The sequence below is a fragment of the Bos indicus genome, chromosome 16, assembly GCF_029378745.1.
Source record: "Bos indicus isolate NIAB-ARS_2022 breed Sahiwal x Tharparkar chromosome 16, NIAB-ARS_B.indTharparkar_mat_pri_1.0, whole genome shotgun sequence".
Lineage (NCBI taxonomy): Eukaryota > Metazoa > Chordata > Mammalia > Artiodactyla > Bovidae > Bos > Bos indicus.
The window spans coordinates 6,137,105-6,155,322 of record NC_091775.1 but is presented as its reverse complement, the minus strand read 5'-3'; the positions used below and the strand labels follow the sequence as shown (position 1 = coordinate 6,155,322).

Genomic DNA, 18,218 nt, shown 5'->3' with positions numbered 1-18,218 from the left:
ATTACACTAAACAAAGTATCTCATTCTTATAACATTAATTTTTAAAATATGATGAAACCTACATCATACATTTTCAGTGTATTGGTTTAGAAAAGGTTTGAGGAAGAATTTTTGGACCAAAGTTCTTGAAACCCTGAAATTCTGTTGAAAGTATTTGCATCTTACTCAAAGGTTCATGTTTATTTTCTTTAATTTTAGAGGCATGTCTAATTTCAGAAGAAACAATGAGAAAACATCACATACAGTTAAGATGGAAACATGATAAAAAAATTTACTCTAAAACAGAGGATACTATTGAATTTATGTGTCGATATGGTTATCGTGAACTGACACCAAAACATACATTTCGAGCAACTTGTCGGGAAGGAAAGGTGGTGTATCCTCGATGTGGATAAAACATTGACTAAATGCAGTTGTAAAACTGAAATATGTACATGTATTCATGTATTCAGATTTTTCCTTATTAATTCAATTCTGTTTCTTTTATCAAGTATTTTTTAACTCATCTTGAATCATAAATCAGATTTGTATTAAATATTATGGGGACAATGTAATTGAGAGATGGGTCCAATGAATCACTTCTTAAAAGTACCTCATTAAACTTGGCAAATCAAAATGTTATGTGTCCTGTTCATGAAACATTTACAGCAAGAAATTAGAGTCAATCAATTTCATGCCTCCTTCCACCCATCAGTTTCCTAAACTTCTTAAAGCTTTCTCCATTACTTCTGAGGGTTTCTGAAACTCTGTTTTAGAAAACATGGGAAAAAAGTGTGGGAAAAAATGGAAAACAGTCAAAATATTGATAATATAACTTATTAAACATATAAAAGCAAACTATGTCATACTTATTTCAGCAATTAAATATAAATAGTTTATCTTACTTTTGATCATCTATCAATAGATGAATAAACCAAAAATGATGAAATACATAATAATTTCTGTTCAATTCAGTCATACAGTCGTGTCCGACTCTTTGTGACCCCATGCACTGCAGCACTCCAGGCCTCCCTGTCCATCAGCAACTCCCAGAGCTTATTCAAAATCATGTCCATTGAGTCAGTGATACCATCCAACCACCTCATCCTCTGTTGTCCCCTTGTCCTCCCTCCTTCAATCTTTCCTTGCATCAGGGTCTTTTCAAAGGAGTCAGCTCTTCACATCAGGTGGCCAATATATTGGAGTTTCAGCTTCAGCATCAGTCCTCCCAATGAACATTCGGGACTGATTTACCTTGGCCTGGACTGGTTGGATCTCATAATATTTTACAAGATGCTTATGAAGTACACATAATTCAAATAAAGAACAATGAGAATCATATTGCATAACTACTATAACATGGCATATATGTGATTAAAAAATTGAACGTTAAATACACACACACAGATAAGACACTCTGCTTTAAACACTGAATAAATTTTTATAGAAAAATATTGGCAAGAAATGTAAGAAACTATTTAGTATAGCTAGAGTTGAATTCACAGATCAGATCAGATCAGTTGCTCAGTCGTGTCCGACTCTTTGCGATCCCATGAATCGTAGCACACCAGGCCTCCCTGTCCATCACCAAATCCCTGAGTTCACTGAGACTCACGTCCATCGAGCCAGTGATGTCATCCAGTCATCTCATCCTCTATCGTCCCTGTCTCCTCTTGCCCCCAATCCCTCGCAGCATCAGAGTCTTTTCCAATGAGTCAACACTTCGCATGAGGTGGCCAAAGTGCTGGAGTTTCAGCTTTAGCATCATTCCTTCCAAAGAAATCCCAGGGCTGATCTCCTTCAGAATGGACTGGTTGGATCTCCTTGCAGTCCAAGGGACTCTCAAGAGTCTTCTCCAACACCACAGTTCAAAAGCATCAGTTCTTCAGCACTCAGCCTTCTTCACAGTCCAACTCTCACATCCATACATGACCACAGGAAAAACCATAGCCTTGACTAGACGAACCTTTGTTGACAAAGTAATGTCTCTGCTTTTGATTATGCTATCTAGGTTGGTCATAACTCTCCTTCCAAGGAGTAAGCATCTTTTTTAATTTCATGGGTGCAGTCACAATCTGTAATGATTTTGGAGCCCAGAAAAATAAAGTCTGACACTGTTTCCACTGTTTCCCCATCTATTTCCCATGAAGTGATGGGACCGGATGCCATGATCTTCGTTTTCTGAATGTTGAGCTTTAGGCCAACTTTTTCACTCTCCTCTTTCACTTTCATCAAGAGGCTTTTTAGTTCCTCTTCACTTTCTGCCATAAGGGTGGTGTCATCTGCAATCTGAGGTTATTGATATTTCTCCCAGCAATCTTGATTCCAACTTGTGTTTCTTTCAGTCCAGTGTTTCTCATGATGTACTCTGCATATAAGTTAAATAAACAGGGTGACAATATATAGCCTTGATGGACTCCTTTTCCTATTTGGAACCAGTCTGTTGTTCCATGTCCAGTTCTAACTGTTGCCTCCTGATCTGCATACAAATTTCTCAAGAGGCAGATCAGGTGGTCTGGTATTTCCATCTCTTTCAGAATTTTCCACAGTTTATTGTGATCCACACACTCAAAGGCTTTGGCATACTCAATATTCACAGATAATAGGTGTAAAAGGTGTTTCACTTCTTTTTACTTACATGAATTCTTGAATTTTTCTGTCTTCAGTGTATATCATCAACATTGAACCTTAAAATATTTTCTAAAAGAAATATCCAAAGTGACACAACAGGACCTTTAGAGATCAATTTGCTAATAAACTCCAGGTCTAGTAACATTTTCCTTATTTTGCTGGTACAAAGCATTTTAGAAACATTCACCACCAGTCTGAAAGGTGATTTTTATGTTCATACATTTTAAACAGCATATTAAGCTTAAATCAGTTAACTATAAACATTTTAAATTTCTAAATATCATAAAATTTTTTTTATTAAAATAGATTTAAATAATCAAGCTACAATATTTAAGGTATTATCTTATTACTGTGTACTACATCAATTGACCGTCTTAGTCTAAGAAGCATAGCCATCACCTCTGGTGCTAATTGATGTAAATCTGAATTGCTGGTAACAGCTGTTTTTCTCACCCTTAAATGAAATTGTTACAGTTAGCTTTGCTGTAAATATTAACATTTTTGTAGATATTATTTCTCCAAATTTTTCAACTAATGGTTGTAGAATTTATTTATGACCAAGGCTACAAACAGTTATTTCACTGTTGTCTAGAAAATGGTGATTTTTAAAGATCAGTTCTATCATTTTTCTGCACTTATTATCATTCTGTGTAAAGATGAGTGTTAATTTACAGACTCTGTTCATAATCAACTTTCACTTAAAAAGTTTTAGCAAATCTTTACAATACTTTGTTTTAAAATAATTTGTAGTTGACATATTTCTGGTGTAAAACACAGAGATCCACAATTTTTAAATATTATACTGTATTTACTGTTATTGTAAAATATTGGTTATGCTTCCTATGTCTTTGGAGATTCTTTATTTTATACATAATATCTCTTAATCAAATACACCTATTGTTCCTCCCTGCTTCCTTCTCCCCACTGGCAACCATTTGCTCATTATCTGTATCTGTGAGTCTGTTGCTGTTTTGTTATATTCATTCATTTTTTAAAATTAAAAAAAATATAAATGTATTTATTTTAATTGGAGGCTAATTACTTTACAATATTGTATTGGTTTTGCCATACATCAACATGAATTCACCATGGGTGTACATGTGTTCCCCATCCTAAACCACCCTCCCACCTCCCTCCCCGTAGCATCCCTCTAGGTCATCACAGTGCACCAGCCCCAAGCATCCTGTATCCTGCATTGAACCTGGACTGGTGTTTTTTTTCATATATGATATTATACATGTTTCAGCACCATTCTCCCAAATCATCACACCCTATCCCTCTCTCACAGAGTCCAAAAGACTGTTCTATCCATCTGTGTCTCTTTTGCTGTCTCACATACAGGGTTACCATTACCATCTTTCTAAAGTCCATATATATGTGTTAGTATACTGTATTGATGTTTTTCTTTCTGGCTTACTTCACTCTGTATAATTGGCTCCAGTTTCATCCACATTATTAGGAACTCATTCAAATGTGTTCCTTTTAATGGCCTAGTAATACTCTATTGTCTATATGTACCACAGCTTTCTTACCCATTCAACTGCTGATGGGCATGCAGATTGCTTCCATGTCCTGGCTATTGTAAACAGTGCTGCGATGAACACTGGGGTACATGTGTCTTTTTCATTTAATTTTTTTCTAATTCCACATATAAGTGATATCATATGGTTCTTGTATTGATATCATATGGTTCTTGTATTGATATCATATGGTTCTTGTATTTCTCTGTATGACAAATTTCACAAAGAATAATACCTTCCAAGTCCAATCATGTTGTATAAAATGGCAAAAATTCATTCTTTTTTGTAGTGACTTAGTGAATGAAGAATGAGTCTAAAGAAGTAACCTGGACAGTAAGAACACAAAATATTTTTTCAGTTTCAGTGAAAGGTTATGATTTTCTAAGCTAAAAATGAGATGACTATGTACTGTGCATGGATCATTACATGCAAATATGAGAATCGTGAACAAGTCTCAGACTTATTTTTTTTTATTTTAAAACCAAATTTTATTGGAGCATAGTTGATTTATAATGTGTAGTATCAGATGCATTGCAAAGTGACTCAGTTAAAGATATACATTTTTTTTTAGGTTCTTTTCCCATATAGGCTGTAACAGAGTATGGAGTAGAGTTTCCTGTCTTATATGGTAGGTCCTTATTAGTCATCTATTTTATATATAGTAGTCTGTATATGTCAAACTTCTATTTTTTTAAATTAAAGAATTATGAACAGATCCTACACACAGTCAATTCTCTTTGAGAGAAGTGGCCTTATCCACATACTAAGATGCAAATGATAAATTATACAGCCCAAGTCTAATATCAAGAAGGAAATTTAGGTTTACATTAATGCCGTATGAGAAGTCAATCTTTTAAATCCATCAAGGATAATTAAGTCTAAGATCTTTTATTAACTATGAAAATATATTGAATAAAATAAAGTGGTTTCAGAATCACTCTTAAAAGTAATTATTTTTAATGGAAGAATTCACAAACACGAAATTAAAAACAAAACTCACAATACAATGTCCAAGGGGTTGAAGTCAAATTTGTATAAAAAGTGTAGTACACAGGTTGACAGAAAAATGCCTTGATCATTTTAAAATTTTGATATTTGGTATTTGCAGTTATTCCCTTAAAAGTAGATTCCTTTTCGAGTTACATAATTTTTCAAGTTAAATGGGAGTAATAAAACAAAGAAGTGTATTTTTACATCTGAAAAATAAAATCTGATTTTACTCAGGTAATTACATACAATAAGCTCACACTCTTTAAGCACACAGTTCAAGAAATTTTGACTAATGTATACAGTTGCATAAGAGTCATCTAGTCAAAATATAGGCTGCTGTGCATTCAGCCATGTCTACCTCTGTGCGACCCTATGGACTGTAGGCTGCCAGGCTTCTGGGTCGATGGGACTCTCCAGGCAAGAATGCTGCACTGGGTTGCCATTTCCTCCTCCGGATGATCTTCACAACCCAGAGATCAAACCTATGCTCTTACATCTCCTGCATTGGCCAGCAAGTTCTGTACCACTAGCACCATCTGTTCAATAACTCCGAAGAATCTTCTGCAGACAATCCTCTTCATCAAACCCTAACCTCTGAGAACCATTAATTTGGCTCTGTGACTGTAGTTTTGCCTTTTCTGAAAAGAACAGCCACAACCTGGGAATAATCTAAGTGTCACTCAACTGGTGGGTGGATAGACCTTTGTTCTTGTCAGCCAACTCTGTTAGTCATATGGTTCACTACTAGAGGTAAAATTACTGAGACTTATTCCTCAGTTTCCGATATTAGTATATCATTTGAAATCTTCAAATATATAATCTTCAAATATACATTTGAAATCTTCATTAAGTACAAATCTAACCGATTCATGGCCCAAATTAACACAGGACAGCACAGTAAATATATCAATACACATAAAGAGAATTGCAGTTAACTCTTTCTTGAAGAGCTATTAACTTTGGAAAGAAGATGGAGTGAGTCCTCCAGAATCTAAATTTTGAAATTAAACTTTCTAAAGTGATAGAATTGAGGTAGAAGCTTTGGATGGTGATTAGGATTAGAGGAGGTCTTTGGCATGGAACACTATACATGGGTTTGGGGCCCCTGGAACACTAACAATAGCATTTGCTTCAATTTGTTCTTCTTTATTCCATGTTCTCTCTGAGAATGAGTAGAATATTCTTTGCTTCTTTGTAGCTTCTGGGTGTGGCCATTAGCCCTCTCTGGTTTTTGGCTTGAAGCTGCATTAGTCTAACTGCTGCTTCTCTGGTCACAGAATATTTTCTCTGAGTGTCTTTTTCTTTACTTGTACTTTCTTCTTCTTAAAAGACATCAGTCATATTTCATTGAAGCCGACCAAAACGATTGCATCTTAACTTGATTACATCTGTTAGATACCTAATTCCAAATAAAGTAAGACTTTTAGGTCTTGGCTGTAAGGATTCTAAAAAAGCTTTTGAGGACACTATTTGACACATAACAGTGCACATTGCAGCCTCTCAGCTTCCTGTGTTGTTTCCCAAGTGTCAAATATATTCACCCAATCCCAGCATCTCCCAAGGTTTCACCCTTTTCAGCATCAACTCTAAAGCCCAAATTTTATTAAATGTATTCCAAATAAGTTATGGATGAGACACAGTTTCTTGTCCATCCTTGGGAAAAATTCCTGTTCGTGTGTGACCCTATGAACCAGAAAACAAGGAATGTGTTTTCAATGTTAATGTATTAACAATGTTAATACATACATAGAATAGACATTACCAGGTATGGGGAGGGAGGAGGGTTCAGGATGGGGAACACATGTATACCGGTGGTGGATTCATTTTGATATTTGGCAAAACTAATGCAATTATGTAAAGTTTAAAAATAAAATAAAATTTAAAAAAATGGAGAAAGAGAAAGAAAAATGAGTCTCAAGTCTTAAACTCAAAACCCATGAGAAGAAATCTCATTAGAGAACACTTCTCTATGAAAAAAAACAAAAAACAAAAAAACCCCAAAAAACCATGGGGGACAGCCCCAACTTTTCAACCCACCAAAGAAGTGAGCCTACTTTCTCAGCTGAAAGAAGCCCCGTTATCAGAGCTCTATCTTTGGAGGCATTCTTCCTTTATGTGTATGAATCCTGTCCCTTTCAGTCCCTGCTGAACACATTTCTGCTAGTATAAGGTTCTCAAAAACCTTGTCAGTCTCTTGTGCTTTAATACGTATAAGTTCTCAGCCATGTGGATAAAACACAGATCATCCCTGGATAACAGCATCTCTATTTCTGCCTTGTGTTGTACCGTGCTAAGTCGCTTCAGTCGTGTCCGACTCTCTGCGACCCCAGGGACTGTAGCCTAACCGGGTTAGCTGTCCATGGAGTTCTCTAAGCAACAATACTAGAGTGGGTTGTGATTTCCTTCCCCAGGGGATTTTCTCAACCCAGGAATCAAACACCCATCTTTTAAGTCTCCCGCATTGTTATGCAGGTCTTTATGACTAGTTCCACTGAGAAATTTCAAATTATCTCCTTCTTAATGACTTCTTAATGACTGATGGTTCATTCTTCCATTTACAACCCATCTCATGTGTTTTATGCAAGCAGCGAGAAGAAATTAGATTAATCTTTCACAATTGGGTTGGCAATCTCCTGAACTAAATATCCAAGTTCAACTTGAATATTTTGTATGGTGGTTAATTTTGTATCAACTTGGCTGGGTTATAGTACTCAATAGCTTGGTCAAACCAGTTTGGCTGTTTCTCTGAAGGCATCTTAAAGATATGATTAACATTTAATCACAGACTTTGAATAAAGTAAATTACCTTTCATAACATGGGTGTACTTCATCCATTCTGTTGAAAATTTTAAGAGAAAACACTGAGCTCCTTCCAGAAAAAAGGAACTCTGCCTCTCAAGGCTTCCAAAGGAAAAACTGCAATACACACCCTTCCTGAATTTTCCAGGCTGCCACCTACCCTGCAGGTTTCAGACCTACCAGTCTTCACAATCACATGAGCCAGATCCTTAAAACAAATCTCAACCCGCACACGCACGTGTGTGTGTGTGTGTGTGTGGTGGGGAGTTTGGGAGCTCTGTATTTTCTGCTCACATTTGCAATGAATCTAAACCTTCTTTAAAACATAGAGTTCATTTTCTAATGGAGTAATTTGTAGAATTATGTGTGTGATTTCCTAATCCAGTCTCCACTATACTCTTCTCTATTTTAGTGTTAGGAAATCACAGTTTGTGTCTGGAGATATGACTTGCTAGTAAGAATTACGTTTCTAGCTTCCTTTGAAGTTTGTACCCCCAGGAATGTTTAATGGTAAGATAATTGCCTAAGAAGATATCAAATTAAGAAAAGCTAAGTTATAGTAACAACTGAATACTTATCTATACTACATTTCAAAATATTGTATAATTAATATGTGCTGTCTTCACAAAGGGCCTTATTACTGGGTATGGTGGTGGTTTAATTGCTAAGTCATGTCTGACTCTTGTGACTCTATGGACTGTAGAATGCCAAGCTCTACTGTCCATGGGATTCCCCAGGCAAGAATACTGGAGTGGGTTGCCATTTCCTTCTCCAGGAGATCTTCGCGACCCTCAAACTGAACCTGGATCTCCTGCGTTGCAGGCAGATTCCTTACTAATGAGCTATGAGGGAAGACCATAGAGAGGAAGCTCATATACTGAGCATATGATTGTTGATATTTCACAGGTGAGATGGAAGCCACACAACTCATAGTATATCACTGAAGACCTCACATCTATCCCGTTGTTATGACAAAACTTAAATTCTTATTAGTCTGTCTCTTAATACTGTGCCATTTACAAAAATGTTATGCTACTTCTTAAATGCACAGGGTATTTTATATAGAATTCTACACAATTTTATATAATCTCACAATACATAAAAAGAAGTAGGAAAAAATGTGGAGGACTAAGATGGGGAGGTTTCCTACTTCGCCACAAATACATCAAAAACTCATCAAGATATTGAACAATGCTTACAAAGCAGTGTCTAAGAGACAGCAGAAGACCCCAGGCCTCCAGGGTGGCAAGTTAAGCTCACTGGAATGAGGTGGGACAAAAGATAAGACATAAAAAGTGAAAAGAATAGCTGGAGAACTTCAGGATGGGAGATTGTGCCTGAGACTGAGCCACTGAGGTGGGAGCATTGAGTCCAAGATCTGAGACTGCAAGAGAACTCTTAACTGCATCCACCCCCCATGGAAATTAAGGAAATTAATTACTGAGAAAATCCACGAAGGCCTAGAACTGTAAACAGAACCTGGTGTCACTGGGCTGCCAATGGCATACTCTGCAGGACACCTTACCCAATCAACTGGCAAGACAAAAGCACAAAAACTATACCAGCCACAGGATTCACACAGACACTCCAAATTACACTGCCTCACACAGTAATTTCCTTCTCCATAAGGAAAAAAAGAAAAAGAAAATAATAAAACAACTCACTTCCTCCACTACAACACAGGCTCAAGTCACCCCTAGCAAGAAATCAACACAAACCACTGAAACAACCTTTCCTACTGAGAGCAAAAACCAAAAGGAAGAAGGGATACAATCCTAAAGTCTGGGAAAAGGAGACTTCAAATGGAATAAGGTAGAAAAAGAAAAGAAAAAAAAAAAAGACACAGAAATATAGGACAAATGAGGAAACAAGGTAGAAACTCACAAGACCACATAAACAAGGAAGACATAAGAAAACTGCCTGAAAAATAATTCAGAATAATGACAGAAAAGATGTTCCAAAGCCTCAAAAATAGGATGTAGAATATGCAAGAAACAACACAATTAATACAATTACCAAGGACATAGAAGAAATAAAGAATAAATAATGAAGAGAGATGAATAACACATTACTGAAATTAAAAATACTCTAAGAGGAACCAATAGTAGAGTAACAGAAGCAGAGGAACAGATATGTGAGCTAGAAGACAGAATGGCAGAAATAACTGCTAAAGAGAAAAATAAAGGAAAAAGAATGAGAAGAAACCTATGAAAGTATTAAACTCACCAGTGTTTGAGTTATAGGGGTCTCAGAAGAAGAACAGAAAAAGAAAGGCGCTGAGAACATTTTTGAGGAGATTATAGTTGAAAACTTCCTCAACATGGGAAGGGAAATAGTCAATCAAGTCCAAGAAGCACAGAGTCTAATACAAGATAAACCTCAGGAGAAAGATGTTGAGACACATACTGATCAAGCTAACAGATATTAAACACAAAGATTAAAAGCACAAAGTATAAAACACAATATTAAAAGCATCAAGGGAAAAGAAACAAGTAACATACAATTGAAAAACCCATACAAGTAACAGCAGACCTTTCTGCAAGCCAGCAGAAACTCTGCAAGCCAGAAGGCAATGTCAGGATATATTTAAAATACTGAAAGGAAAAAAAAAAAAAATCTACCATCAGGCCTACTCTATCTAGTAGGGATCTCATTCAAAACTGATGGAGAAATCAAAAGCTTTACAGAAAAGAAAAATCTAAGAGAATTTAGGACCACAAACCAGCATTAAAACAAATACTAAAGGGACTTATTTAAGTCGTAAACAAAAGAGAAAGACTTACAAAAACAATTAAGAAAATGTCAATAGAAACATATATATCAATAATTACTTTAAATGTAAATGAACTAAATTCTTCAACCAAAAGATATAGACTGGATAAATGGATACAAAAACAAGACCCATATATTTGCAGCCTACAAGAGACCCATTTCAGACCTAGAGACACATACAGGTTGAAAGCAAAAGGATGGAAAGTGATACCCATGCAAATGGAAATCAAAAGAACCCAGAGTTGCAATTCTCATTTCAGATATAATACACTTTAAAGTAAGGAATATTGCAAGAGATAAAAAAGAACTCTACAAAATGATCAATGGATCAATCTGAAAAGGAGACATAACAACTGTAAATATCTATGCATCCAACATAGAAGCACCTCCTTGCATGAGGCAAATACTAACAAACAAAAAATGGAGCTCGAGAATAGCACAATAATAGCAGGTGGCTTTAATGTTTAACCTATTTAACCTAATAGTAGGAGGTATAACATTGCTTATACCAATGGACAGAGCATGAAAAACAGAAAATCAATAAGAAAATACAAACCTTCAATGAAACATTAGGCCATTTGGATTAATTGATATCTTCAGAACTTTCCACCCAAAAATTCAGAAGAATACACTTTCTCTTCAAGTGCACATGGAACATTCATTCTCCATGACAGACCACAGCTTGGGCCACAAATCATGCCTCAGTAAATTTCAGGACATTGAAATCATACCAAGCAATTTCTCTGACCAGAAAGCTACAAGACTAGATATCAATTACAGGGAAAGAACTGCAAAAACAAAACAACAACAACAACAACAACAAACGCAAAAACAAGGATAATAAGCAATACATTTCTAAATAATAAAGAGGTTACTGAAGGCATCAGAAGGGAAATCAAAAGATTCATAGAAAGAAATGACAACAAAAACACAATGACACAAAACCTATGGGATGCAGCAAAGCAGTTCTAAGAGGGAACTGTATAACAATACAATCCTACTTGAAGATACAAGAAAATTATAAAATAGACAACCTAACTCTACACCTAAATCAGCTGATAAAAGAACAATAGCAACAACAACAAAAAGCCAAAAGTAGTAAATGGAAATAAATTATAAGGATCAGAGCAAAAATAAATAAAAAAGAAATGAAGGGAGGCAGTCCTAAGATGGCAGAGGAATAGGATGGGGAGACCAATTTCTCCCCCACAAATTCATTGAAAGGACATTTGAATGCTGAGAAAATTCCACAAAACAATTTCTGAATGGTGGCAGAGGACATCAGGCACCCAGAAAGGCAGCCCATTGTCTTTGAAAGGAGGTAGGAGAAAATATAAAAGATAAAAAGAGAGACAAAAGAGGTAGGGACTGAGATCTGTCCCAGGAAGGGAGTCTTTAAAAAGAGAGATTTCCAAACACTAGGAAACACTCCCACTGAAGGGGCTGTAGTGAGTCTTGGAACCTCAGAGGGCAACATAACCAGGAGGAAAAATAAATAAATAAATAATTAAAACCCACAGATTACCTGCCAATGGCAACTCTCAGTGGAGAAACAGCCCAGAGGCTCGATTCTGCCACTAGCAAGCAGGGGCTGGACAGGGAGGTGAGGGCTGCATTGCTTAGAATAAGGCCTGGGCCTGAATATCCTGATGGCAATCTGAGGGAACTAAGGTTAGATAGCAACCCAGATGTGGGAGAGAGAGAGAGAGAGAGAGAGAGAGAGAGAGAGAGAGAGAGAGAGAGAGAGAGAGAAAGAGAGAACTATCCTCTGAAAAGCCCTAACCTAAGACTCTGCCAGGCCGGCTCAGAGAAAAAAGGACTGTGCACAGCTAGCTGACTGTGGACCAGCCCATCTCCAGCCAGAGACAGGCAGGCGCAGGCAGCCAGAGCCAGAATGGAGAAATCATGGCCCCAGAGAGGCATCATCTACCAAACTGCAAGCAGGCTTTGTTGCTAACCAAGACTACTTGGGATTCTGGAGGGTCGACATCTGCCGGGAGGGCTGGAGCCAGAGATTAGCTCCCCAGAAGAGACACAAGGGACACATGAGAAGGTGCATCCATTGTACACTCAGAAAAGGAGCGGCAGGGATGGGGGAGGCGATAAGACACACCGCCTGCCTGGGGTGACTGCACTCGCCAAACACCTGGTCACCTGAGCTGCTCAGACCTGGGAAGGGCATCATACGCAGGCTCAACCAAGTCTGCGCCTTTGTGGAGTGCCCAAGAACATGAAACTGAGAAACTTAAACCTGGGAAATGTATGCAACCCAGGGCCCACCTCGGATAGTTCCCGGCAGAGCAACATAGAGGTTGAGAAGTGTAGAATAAAAGGACACACGCGGTGAGCGGGGCCAAACCTAGGGCAGCAGAAACCCTGGGAGCACTTCCCACACACGCCAGTGATATTTGTTTGCAGTGTTGCTCCCTCCCAACAGCACGACTCAACAAGTGAGCCTGAGAAAGTGACCACCATCACCCCCTTGTGTCAGGGCAGAAATTAGACGCTGAAGAGACCAGAAACAGAAGAAACTAAAATAAACAGAGGGAACCACTTTGGAAGTGACAGGTGCAACATATTAAAACCCTGTAGTTAGCACTGACTACATAGGAAGGGGCCTATAGATATTGAGAAGAAGTATAAGCCAGATCAAGGAACTATCTGAAAATGAATTGACCCTACACTGTCCACAATAGCTCCAGAGAAATTCCTAGATATATTTTTACTATTATCATTTTTTAATTTTTAAAATTTAAAGTCCTCCGTTACTCCTTTAATTTTCATTTGTATAACCTACTATTTTTATAACCTTGCAAAAAAAAAGACCATATTTTCAAAGCAAACTTCATATATTTTTATTATAATTTTATGGCTTTGGTTTGTTTTTTTAATAACATATTTTTGAGAATCTAACCTCTACACTAGATTTTTAATCTTTGCTTTTTGGTATTTGTTATCAATTTTGTACCTTTAAGAACCCAATAGTCAGTACCCATTTTTACTTGGGAGCGAGATTACTGGCTTGACTGCTCTCTCCCCCTTTGGACTCTCCTTTTCTCCACGAGGTTGCCGCTATCTCCTCCCTCCCCCTTCTCTTCTCTACCCAAATCTTTGAATCTCCTTGTGTGTTCCGGGCTGTGGAGAACACTTGGGGAACTGATTACTGACTGGATCTATCTCTCTCCTTTTGATTCCCCATTTTCTCCTCCTGGCCACATCAGTCTCCTTCCTCCCTCTTGTCTTCACTGTGTAACTCCATGAACATCCCTGAGTGGTCCAGACTTTGGAGAGCACGTAGGGAAGTGATTACTGGATAGCTTGCTCTCTCCCCTTTTGATTCCCCCTCTTCTCCTGGTCACCTCTATTTCCCTCCTCCTTATTCTCTTCTCCATGTAACTCTGTGAACCTCTCTGGGTGTCCCTCACTGTGGAGAAACTTTTCATCATTAATCTAGAGTATTGTCATTGGTGCTGTATAGATGGAGAAGTCTTGAGACTACTGTAAGAATAAGACTGAAACCCAGAGTCAGGAGGCTTAAGTCCAAATCCTGAGAACACCAGAGAACTCCTGACTCCAGGGAACATTAATCGATAAGAGCTCACCAAAAGACTCCATACCTACAATGAAACCAAGCACTACCCAATAGCCAACAAGAACCAGAGCAAAACATACCATGCAAATTCTCCAGCAACACAAGAACATAGCCCTGAGCTTCAATATACAGGATGCCCAATGTCACACCAAACCCACTGACATCTCAAAACTCACTACTGGACACTTCATTGCATCCAGAGAGAAGAAATCCAGCTCCTCCCACCAGAACACCGACACAAGTTTCCCTAACCAGGAAACCTTGACAAGCTACCCATCCAACCCCACCCACAGTGAGAAACCTCCACAATAAAGAGGAACTACAAACTGCCAGAGTATGGAAAGGCCACCCCAAACACCGCAATATAAACAAGATGAAAAGGCAGAGAAATACTCAGAAGTTAAAGGAACAGGATAAACGCCCACCAAACCAAACAAAGGAAGAAGAGATGGGGAATGTACCTGAGAAAGAATTCAGACTAATGATAGTGAAAATGATCCAAAATCTTGAAAACAAAATGGAGTTACAGATAAATAGACTGGAGACAAGGATTGAGAAGATACAAGAAATAAATACCTCCAAGAAATAAAAAAGAGTGAATACATAATGAATAATGCAACAAATGAGATCACAAACACTCTGGAGGGAACCAACAGTAGAACAGCAGATGCAGAAGATAGGATTAGTGAGGTAGAAGATTGAATGGCAGAAATAAATCAATCAGAGAGGAAAAAAGAAAAAAGAATTAAAAGAAATGAGGACAACCTCAGAGACTTCTGGGACAATGTTAAAACCCCCAACAATCGAATCATAGGCGTCCCAAAGAAGAGTAGAAAAAGAAAGACCATGAGAAAATACTTGAGGAGATAATAGTTGAACACTTCCCTTAAATGGGGAAGAAAATAGTCACCCAGTTCAAGAAATGCAGAGAGTCCTAAACAGGATAAACCCAAGGAGAAACACCCTAAGACACATATTAACAAAGATCAAACACAAAGAACAAATACTAAAAGCAGCAAGGGAAACACAACAAATAACACACAAGCGGATTCCCATAAGGATAACAGCTGATCTTTCAATGGAAATTCCTTAGGCCAGAAGGGAATGGCAGGACATACTTAAAGTGGTAAAAGAGAAAAACCTACAACCCAGATCAGTGTACCCAGCAAGCTGCTGCTGCTGCTGCTGCTGCTGCTGCTGCTGCTAAGTCGCTTCAGTCGTGTCCGACTCCTAGCGACCCCATGGACTGCAGCCCACCAGGCTCCTCCGTCCATGGGAGTTTACAGGCAAGAGTACTAGAGTGGGGTGCCATTGCCTTCTCCATTCCCAGCAAGGATCTCATTCAAGTATGAAGGCGAAATCAAAAGCTTTACAGACAAGTAAAAGCTGAGAGAATTCAGCACCACCAAATCAGCTCCCCAACAAATGCTAAAGGATCTGTAGACAGGAAACACAGAAAGGGTGTATAAACTTGAACCCAAAACAATAAAGTGAATGGCAATGGGATCATACTTATCAACAATTACCTTAAATGTGAATGGGTTGAAAGCCCCAACCAAAAGACAAAACTGGTTGAATGGATAAAAAAACAAGACCCCTATATATGCTGTCTTCAAGAGACTCATTTCAAACCAAGGAAACATACAGACTGAAAGTGAAGGGCAGGGAAAGATATTTCATGCAAATGGAGACCAAAAGAAAGGAGGAGTAGCAATACTCATATCAGATACAATGGACTTTAACGTAAAGGCTGTGAAAAGAGACAAAGAAGGACACTACATAATGATCAAAGGATCAGTCCAAGAAGAAGATACAACAATTATAAATATATAGGCACCCAACATAGGATCACCACAATATGTAAGGAAATGCTAACAAAGTATGAAAGGGGAAATTAACAATAACACAACAATAGTGGGAGACTTTAACACCCCACTCACACCTATGGATAGATCACTAAACAGAAAATTAACAAAGAAACACAAAGTTTAAATGATACAATAGTCCAGTTAGACCTAATTGGTATCTATAGCACGTTTCACCCCAAAACAATGAATTTCACCTCTTTCTCAATGCACATGGACCCTTTTTCAGGATACATCACATCCTGGGCCATAAATCTGGCCTTGGTAAATTAAAAAAAAATGAAATCATACCAAGCATCTTTTCTGACCCCAATGCAGTAAGATTAGATGTCAACCAAAGGGGGAAAAAAAAAAAGACTTTTAAAAATACATTGCCTTCAGAGAAGTCAGTGGCACCCCACTCCAGGACTCTTGCCTGGGAAATCCATGGATGGAGGAGCCTGGTAGGCTGCAGTCAATGGGGTTGCTAAGTGTCAGACATGACCGAGCAACTTCACTTTCACTTTTTACATTCATGCATTGGAGAAGGAAATGGCAACCCACTCCAGTATTCTTGCCTGGAGAATCCCAGGGACAGAGGAGCCTAATGGGCTGCTGTCTATGGGGTCGCCCAGAATCAGACACGACTGAAGCGACTTAGCAGCAACAGGGAAAAAAAAAAAAAACTACTAAAAATACAAACATATGGAGGCTAAACAACTTAGATGTGCATTAGCAGACAAATAGATAAGAGAGTTGTAGTACATATACACAATGGAATATTACTCAGCCATTAAAAAGAATACATTTGAATCAGTTCTAATGAGGTGGATGAAACTGGAGCCTATTATTCAGAGTGAAGTAAGCCAGAAAGAACAACACCAATACAGTATACTAACACATATACATATATGAAATTTAGAAAGAGGGTAACAGTAAGCCTATATGTAAGACAGCAAAAGAGACACAGATATTAGAACAGTCTTTTGGACTCTGTGGGAGAGGGCCAGGGTGGGATGATTTGGGAGAATGGCATTGAAACATGTGTATTATCATTTGTGAAATGTATTGCCAATCCTGGTTCGATGCATGAGACAGGGCACTCGGGGCTGGTGCACTTGGATAACCCAGAGGAATGGGATGGGGAGGGAGGTGGGAGAGGGGCTCAGGATGGGGAACACATGTATACCCATGGCAGGTCCATGTTAATGTACGGCAACACCACTACAATATTGTAAGGTAATTAGCCTCCAATTAAAATATATAAATTTATATTACAAAAAGAAAAAGAAGTGAAGGAAATAATAGTAAAGATTGATAAATAAAAGCTGGTTCTTTGAGAAGATAAAGAACATTGACAAACCATTAGCCAAGCTCATCATGAAAAAAAAGGTGAAAATCAAATCAACAGAATTAGGAATGAGAAAGGAGCAGTCACAACATACAATGCAGAAGTAAAAAAGATCAAGGAGACTAATATAAGCAACTGTATACTAAGAAAATAGGCAACCTAGAGAAAATGGACAGATTTTTAGACAAGTTCTACCTCTTTCAATTCAAGACTGAACCAGGAAGAAATAGAAATTATGAACAAGGCAATTAGAAACACTGAAGTCGAAACTGTGATCAGCTTGGGGCTAGTGCACTGGGACGACCCAGAGGGATGGTATGGGGAGGGAGGAGGGAGGAGGGTTCAGGATGGGGAGCACATGTATACCTGTGATGGATTCATTTTGATATTTGGCAAAAGTAATACAATTATGTAAAGTTTAAAAATAAAATAAAATTTAAAAAAATAAATAAAATGCAGAATCCCAGGTCCCCGCCCCCCCCCCCCCAAAAAAAATCTCCCCCAAGACAAAAGCCTGAGGCCAGATGGCTTCACAGGTGAATTCCATAAAACATTAAGACAAGAGCTAACACCTATCCTTCCAAACTCTTCCTAAAACTTGCAGAGGAAAACATTCCTGTATATTCGTCTATTGTGGCATTCTACGAGACCACAATCACACTGATGGCAAAACCAGATACTGATATCACACACACACACACAAATTACAGGTCAATATCACTGATAACATAGGTACAAAA

At 38.0% G+C, this 18,218-nt stretch overlaps 2 protein-coding genes across 2 annotated transcripts in view; both read left to right on the top strand.

Annotated features, from left to right (window-relative positions):
• The window catches only part of LOC109570441 (complement factor H-like), a gene marked incomplete at its 5' end in the record, with an annotated part of 113,299 nt that extends 112,683 nt beyond the window's left edge, over positions 1-616 (top strand). Inside the window, 1 exon segment of the mRNA XM_070767691.1 lies at positions 199-616. Coding sequence (XP_070623792.1) covers positions 199-395 — 197 coding nt within the window.
• Positions 1-18,218, top strand: part of LOC109570108 (complement factor H-like) — a 377,373-nt gene that overhangs the window by 263,625 nt on the left and 95,530 nt on the right. The gene's annotated exons all lie outside the window — the stretch shown is intronic.